Source organism: Tetrao urogallus, assembly GCF_951394365.1.
Source record: "Tetrao urogallus genome assembly, chromosome: 6".
Classification (NCBI taxonomy): Eukaryota; Metazoa; Chordata; class Aves; order Galliformes; family Phasianidae; genus Tetrao; species Tetrao urogallus.
In genome coordinates, this window is record NC_136819.1 from 2,765,955 (window position 1) to 2,774,074 (window position 8,120).

The window sequence follows — 8,120 nt, forward strand, 5'->3', positions numbered from 1 at the left end:
ATCTGCTGAGAATAATGCTGTGAAAATGCATATCTGCCACCAATTAATTAAATACAGTAGGTTTGAAGGATCCACTGTGCACACATTCTTATCACAGTACCTTCCTCAACGTGAGTCTAAAAGGAGCAGATGCCACCCTTTCATATAAAAGTGTTTTGAACTATAAAGCATGCCACGCTGCCAAGAACTCTACTGTCGTGACTGCAGCAACGTTCTGTGTGATATAGCTTTCTGTCATTTCTAGTGATGCAGGGGTTTTATTGCTGTATGTTACAAATAGGTATGGTGTGCTACCACTGAAGAGTGCATTTCAGAAGAGACAAAATGACTTTAGTGTACACTGTGGAGTTGGCCAGATTTATTCTAGGATTAACTGGAGGAAAGGTTCGTGTGGGAGAGAGTCTTTAAATGGCTCTAATGCAGGGAAAGATAGAGTTGTGAGAAATCTGCAAGTGTAACAGATGAGGATTTCTAATGTTCTAATTGGAAAATAAATTTTTATCAGATCAATAGGTGGAAAGGCTATACTGCAGATGCTGATTGGGCATGAAATGACCAAGCGTTGCCCTCATGCAGCCCATCAACATCAGCTTTAAAATAATGATTTTGCAGTAAGAGTTGGGGTAAGACAGTACTTCAGCTTCTTGAGTGTTCAATTTGTATAACTGCTCATTTTGCTGTGGTTAAATTAAGAGCTTTTTTGGTGAAGAGAAGCTGTGCGTCATCTGTAGGAGCAGCACTTTTTTCTCAGTACAGGTCTGAAGAATACTTTGGACAAGTTAGCCTTGCTTATCACTCCTCAGTGAAGATGCTCAGTTGTCTTTTTATTGTGTTTTTTGCATTTACTGGCTTTTCTGCTCTCGCATCAATGATTTATTTTTGTTATACTCTGTGAAACTTAAAACTAAAATACATGGCTGTGTATTACTGAGTACTCAAAATATCCCATCCACGTGCTTTGTTTGCTACGTGGTAAAGACAGTAGAGAGCTTTCTTCCCCTCTGGGTTTAGGAATGAGGCTGCAGCGTACCAGTGATGCAAATGCTGGTGTTTGTATCTCTATCTAAAGAGACACTGGTGGAAAGAAGCGTTACCAGGCAAGCAAATTGTACTTTACTCTAAATTTGGCAAATGGGTGGAATTATGATGGCTTCTCTCTAGAAACAGTGGAAGTATGTGAGGAAATGGTGGACTTCTAGACTGCCTAGTTACATACTGTGTGTAATCTCAGTAATGGCAGAATGAAGTACCTTCTGTTGTGAAGGACTTAATGAGCAGTTATAACCATACCCAGAGATCTGGTTGAACCTTGTCTTGGGAAAGCTGTTTTCTCCTACTTAACATCAAGTAAGATCATGGCATTCTAACAGACAACTTCCTGGACATCCCTATGCGTATCTCTTGAAGAAGACACAGGAAAACAGATTTTATGTCAGCAGGTTTCCTTGGAAATATTTATATAAGTGGTAGCTGCATAATTCGTTGCAGTCATAGGCTGTTGGTGGGAAATGTGTTGAGCAGGCAGAGCCTTGGTGGTTGTTTTTTTTTCTTTGTTTTTTTTAATGGAAGCATAGAAATTTTATGATGGAGTTGTTGAGATTACAGCCTTTTAAAGGTATCACTCAGTTTTGTAGGTCTTGTGTCTAGAGACATTAGGATAGTGTAAATATAAATTTAAACTGAATGCTTTGTAGCCTGCTGTTGAAAAGAAAGATGCAATCCTCTGAAACCCATGGTAACAGCAGCTAAAAATTGAATACAAGGAAACAAACATAAAAGGAAAATGAACCCTTTTTTCTGGAATGATTTGAAGTTTTAGGGGGAGTCGTTATTACAAGGGTCCAAGTCCTTAGGAGTAAGTCTTCATAGCTTTATCTAACGGTTGTGCATCACTATGTGGACAACTGCCAATCTTGTTTTCTCCAGTATTTTCTGCAGTTATAAAGATGTGTAGTCGGCTACTTGGAGTCTTGCATCCAACCAATGGTGATCATGTTCTCACTGGGGGGGGGGGAAAAAAAAAAAGAAAAAACCTTGAACATCTACTTCATAAGTAACATCTTCTAATTTTTAACTTAAAAGATAGGTTGCTAATTGTATATGATGTCATTTTTTCAATAGGTAATACAGTACCAGCAGTGTTTGCCATACCAGCAGCAAACCGACCTGGCTTCACAGGCTATTTTATCCCAACACCACCCACAGCATATAGGAACCAAGCCTGGATGCCCTATGCTGGGGAAAATGAATTACCAGGGCAGTGGGCAGACTCAGTAAGTATCCTAACTTTTCTAACGATGTGCGTTTCTACACAAAAGATGTCTTGAGTGATGCTAAGCATCAGCAAAGAATCTGAGCAGGGTGATTACTTCCTGAATGGGAATAATCTCTAGCAGTGAGGATCTTTGTGAGAGGGTACAGATATTTGTCTGTCCATACAGTGGACTGTAAGCATCATTCAGTAAGTTAGAGGCTGGCACCCATTCAAAGATGGTGTGACAGATACAATTTTCTTTCCCCAAGACAGAGGTTAAATATTTGGTAGGCAGTGAGTGATGCTGTTGTCTCATGAAGTGGCCTTAAGCTGTTTGAAAGCTGGGGAACATCTTTCCATCCTGAAGACTTCTCTCAAGACAGCCTCACTCCCAGATACTAGCTCCCAACTCTGCCACAGCCCTGCTGTGCAGCATTTCTGCTGGGAGTGACAGATCTTAAACTAAATAATTAATTGCACAATTCTACCCTTGGACAGATCCAATTGTTAGTCTGAAGTATACTCGCATTTCAAAGAAATGAAACTGAGATCCTAAAATGAATTGCAGTAGTTCATCATGTCTGAAACAAATTCTATCACTTAGGGGCTTTTTTTTTTTTTTTAAGACACTTAACTTCAATGCTACTAAGGAAAAAAAAATGCAGGATTGACTCTTCTGCTTGAGCTTAATTCTAATGTTTATGCAGAACCAATTCAGCTAAACTGGGAGATGGATTCTATTTCTTTGTGCAGATAATCAACAGAATATTTTAGTGAACTGCACTTGGAGACAAATAGTTGCCTTGAAACAACTAAGCAAGAGACAATAAGGTCATATAGATGTTCCTGAGGACAGCTCTTTTGTGCCAGATCTTCATGACTGCTGTTGATGTATAAGAGGAAAAGAATTCAATTTGATTCTCAGATGCAAGTCTGAATTTGTAGTCTGAACTGTCAAGAAAAAGGATATTCATATACAAACTGTATCTGATGGTGTGCTCCCGATAGCTGAAGGCTTGTGAAGTCATACAGATTCCCTTTCCAGAATGAAAGCACAGAAAATCTTTGTTAAAAATGTATTTTTGTTTGTAACCCTACTGACATTTAGTAGATTCAAGAGACCTACTTGTATCTGAACTTCAAGTAGAACTTCTTCATTAAGAAGAAAAAAAAAACCAACAAAAAATAGGAAAAGTACTTTGTTGCTTGTATATTCTTTTTCCCTTTTGCATCTCAGCTTCAGTCCCATGAAGTAAGTAAGAATCAGGTATCACCTGTCAAAAGTCAAGCCTGAGAACAAACCAGACTAAACTGGAAAACAAGGCTCTGACCCCCAGTTTCCTTCCTTTAGAAGGAGAAAGAGATGAGAAGAGCACATAGTGCCAGTGGGCCTTCCTTTCTGCTGTGTGCACAAAGGGATGGAGAGGGAGGTGAGAAGCTGTCTGAAAATTAACTGTGACATTATAGAATTCAAAGGAAATGAATTTTCCTTTCAACTTCACTTATCTGTCACAGAGGTTTAAACGACTTCTTGTTATCCAGACTTTTAGCCCTTCTGTGATATAACAGAAGGAAGGAAAGAAATGTAAAAAACAAAACAAAAACAAAACAACAAGCACTTCAGTTCCTTTAGGAAGAGCAGAGACTTAAAAATGAGGTGCTGTACTTCACATGCATTTCCACTAACTGGGTTGTAAATTAAACACCAAGGTGGCAGGTGAAATGGGAGTTGCCCTGTAAGCTTAATTTCCTTAAACGCTGCTTTTCAATTTAAAGGTAAGTATTGAAGCACTAAGCCTTGTGAGAGAAGGGAAATGCATTTATTTTCCAAATTGATAGATGCTGCTTAGTGAAAGTAGGAACCTGGTGGCCTCTAGTGGTATGTTCATGTGTTGTGCTGCCAAAATGTTTGTCTTCTGGATAATCTATGGAGAAAACTAAAGAGGCAACTGCATTTGTCACTTTTATACCATGCCTGTTCCCTGTGTCTGTCATCACACCACACTGAATGTGTGAGACACATGCCAGGCAGCCTGTATTACGTATTTATGCAAGGTTTTAGTGCATTTGAAAAGCTAAAAACATGTATTCTTCCCAATTAGAGTGATATAAATTAGTCAATTAACTTTTCAGTGCTTAAATGCAGTGGTAGTTTATTGGTTACCTTATGGTAAATGTGGTATTATCAGCCATCCTGTTCAAAATAAACATCACTGGACTTCTCTTCCTTTTCATTGGAGTGGATTATGGTAATAAGTTGGTGGATTTTTCCTCAAGGAGAAATTATCTTGTCCTAGTAATATGTTACGGGTTGCCTTCTGTCACAGCATAAAACCTTTTAACATGGAGGGCTGTAGCTATCTATTTTCTAGACTTTTGCAAAATATAAATGAATGCTATTTTTATTTGCTGCATTAAAAAAAATGAGAAGTTTACTGTGAATTGAAAACTGGTATCGTGGATTTGTGAAGGAAAATTAGTAGTCATGAGGACTAAACAGCCCCCCTTATTGCTGCAGGTCAGAAGATTCCTCTGTACTGGGTTTTCAGAGTCCTGAAGTACAGCAGAGCTGGCTACTTAAGAGAGGACGCTTTCAGAAAAGCCTCCTCCTTGGTTTTTTTACAGTGATAATAAATGTAGTCGTTCAGTGCTGCCACACTGAGTTGAGTACCTGTCTTACTGATGTGTGTGCTTAAATGGCACATGCAAAGATGCACATTTGTCAGCTGACACTTCAGGATGTAGAGTTTACATTCCCGTTATAGGTTCCTATCTGTCCATCTTATTCTACCCCGTGGAGGTTTATGTTACCTGCCAGGCAGCACTAAGGATAAATTGTTCTGTATAATTTGGTGTAATTACGATGCTCTACAGGTTCCGCTCCCTGGATACATCGAGGCTTATCCAAGGCCCCGCTACCAACACAATTCTCCTTCACGACTGCCTCGCCAATACAGCCAATCAGCAAGCATGCATCCCAGCTTGGAACAAGCTCCTTTGCCCTCTGCCACAGCTTCTCAACAGAGCCTGACAGAAAACGACCCATCCGATGCTCCTCTCACCAACATTTCTACAGCTGCCTTAGTAAAGGCAATAAGAGAAGAAGTTGCTAAACTGGCTAAGAAGCAAACAGATATGTTTGAGTTCCAGGTTTAATGTCTTTTGTGCACAGCATTTGTATCATGTAACTTGAAGCAACCAAGAAAGTGACCTCTTTAATTCTCACTTATAAACCTGCAGTGAATTGTGCAAAGTGATGGCATTTTTCTCCATCTGAAAAGTCAACACTATGAAATGACTTAGAGTAGAGCAGCAGGACCCTGAAGATATGTATTCTCCTTGCCAGCTGAGGAAATGCTGCCAGGTAACTCTTTGAAATGGATAATATTGATCACATGCGAGTGTTTGTCACTTGGCACTCATACTGTGACCCATCACTGCTAGAGATGCTGCTGTACATGTCAGTGCCATGCAATGTTTCAGTTGCAGGCCCAAATGCAGAGCTGCTGAAGAAAATGTCTTCTACATGTCAAAACCTTATTTCTTTGATTAAAGAAGAAAACGGATGGAAAGTAGCAAGCTAAAGGCTGTGGTAGGCATGGCAGACACATTAATTTTTTGTTGTGGGACATTGTGCAAGGAATGTTGATTGAATTTATCTGCGTCACTGCAGCCTTTTCATTCTAGAGACTGTAACCAAACCAAAAGAATCTGAGATGAGTAAGTAATACTAATAAATGTCCTGTGAATAGCCCCAATTCTTTTCATCCTATTTACAGTATAAAGAAGTGAAAGAAGAGAAGACTGTGAGGAGACTAACGATATTTTGATAGTTAATGGTTACCTTGTCCATGAATGCCACTGATGAGTTATGGAGGAGATTTTTTCTATGTGAGAGAGCACAATCTGTGAAGAGCTAACAAAGGAAACTGGTGCTAGAAGTTTCCAGGAGAAATGAAAAAAGGTTATTTGTGTTTGCTCTATATTCAGGCTTTTCACTCTGAATGCATGTGAAGCTGGTAAACATGAGACCTTTGAGCAAGCCTTTCCAACCTGGAATAGTGAATACACCTGCTTGTACAAGACAACCTCTGTTTGACACAGTGCTTTTTTCCTCTTTCTCAAATAATGCTATCTACTGAATTGCTACCTGAAGCCACAGTTGATCTTGATCAGTCTGGAACAGTGCATACAACATGTAGGAAGTTCTGAATGTAGAGGACCTGATTATTATATTAACATGTAAATAAGAATACGGTTAAATGGATTAACAAAAACACTGGCGTGCTTTGAAACAAGAGGGCATTTCTGGAAATGATGCTGACTGTACATTGCTCAAGATAAAAATAACTAATAGTTAAACTACATTACTGTATGAATCCAATCTCGAAAGAAAATCAGACCAGTTGAGTAGGACAGTAGTTTGTCTTTTGCAGTTGTACAGAATAGTTGGAGATGATGAACAATTGTTTTCAGTTCCTTTGGCCGCTAGCTTCGGGAACTGAAGTTGTTGCAAAATACGTTGTATTGGGCATGTCTGATGTCAACTGGAGTTAAAGGTAATGTCCTTCATTTCAGTAAGTTATTTAGTTATTCTCAACTGCCTATGTTATTTTGTTTGATCATTTCATTTTCTTGAATTTCTTTGGTCTTTACCAAGGTGAGAAAGAGAGCTTAGTTTAGCTTTTTGGCCATCAGTAAAATGAGAGGTATGAGACTAGAGCAGGGGATAGAGGAAGAAACTGATGAAGCACAAACTTTTAATACAGCACTATTTTTTCCCCCCCAAATGATTATATAATAAACCCTATTAGAGATCATGATATATAGTTATCCTAGAATATACTGACATCTGCTCTGAGACCTCCGAGGTATTGCAGAATCTTTAGGAATGCTAGCTGATCTTTAAACTATTGTGAAATTTCATTTTTATGATTTAAAAATCAAATATAAATAAAATGTATTTTTGTAATCTCAATGTATATACTTGCTGTATGTTTATACAAGTGACTGGTCTGCAATAGTTGGAAAATTTCCATAAACCAAGCGCAAAAAAAAAAACCCAAGAAAACAAAAAAACAGAAACAGATAAATAATTTTAACGATCAATATTAACATGCAGCATCTGGAATACACAGATACACATTTGGGTGACTTGGACACTGAGCAACCAAAGAAACTGGATCTTTTGTGTAAATACAAGTTTGCTAAAGACAGGCTACCATCTCATTTACCTGTCAGCTAATTAATACTGATCTAATCCGTGTAATACAAGACATCCAAATGTCTTTTTGTGTTAATAGCTGCCTAAAAATGTTGTGTTTAAAAGTAATCTTAAAAATAAAGGGCCAAACTCAGCATGCCATAAAGTGGTGAGTTCTGTTTGGCTTCAGTGGGAACTCAGCTCTCTGAGAGCAAGGCTGAGCTTTTCTGTTAGCTTTTGTTCAAATGTGCAAATTTCACTAGAATCACCTGAGCGCTCCTGTGCTTATTTTTCATTTGCTGTAACAGAAGTGCAGACATAATTTAAGAGCAGCTTACAGTTATTTAGCCTGAGCTGGTTCATAACCAGATTAAGCTGCCTTGGTAAGGGAAATCTGCGTTAAATTGTGTCAGCCGCTTTGGGCATCAGCTTTATTAACTTACATTTTGAGTGATTATTCTAGTTATTCCAGTGAAATTTTGTATGTAGATAGGCCCTTCTATGCAATGGGAGTGAAATTCCCTGTGAAATAAATTTCTGTGTCTTTGACTCGAGTTTTGCAGGGTTATCTTAAAGCTGCAAGTGTGGAAGCAGCAGCAGCCCTGCAGACTGGGAAAGCTCATGATGCCACGTATCCCCAAAAGAGTCAGAGGAGGTAGGATG

At 38.7% G+C, this 8,120-nt stretch overlaps 1 protein-coding gene across 1 annotated transcript in view; it reads left to right on the plus strand.

Annotated features, from left to right (window-relative positions):
* Positions 1–5,410, plus strand: part of KIAA1549L (KIAA1549 like) — a gene marked incomplete at both ends in the record, with an annotated part of 98,821 nt that extends 93,411 nt beyond the window's left edge. The window contains 2 exons of the mRNA XM_079537844.1: positions 2,122–2,273; positions 5,129–5,410. Of these exons, the coding sequence (XP_079393970.1) occupies positions 2,122–2,273; positions 5,129–5,410 (434 nt within the window). The remainder of the gene's footprint in view (positions 1–2,121; positions 2,274–5,128) is intronic.
* Between the last annotated feature and the right edge of the window lie 2,710 nt (positions 5,411–8,120).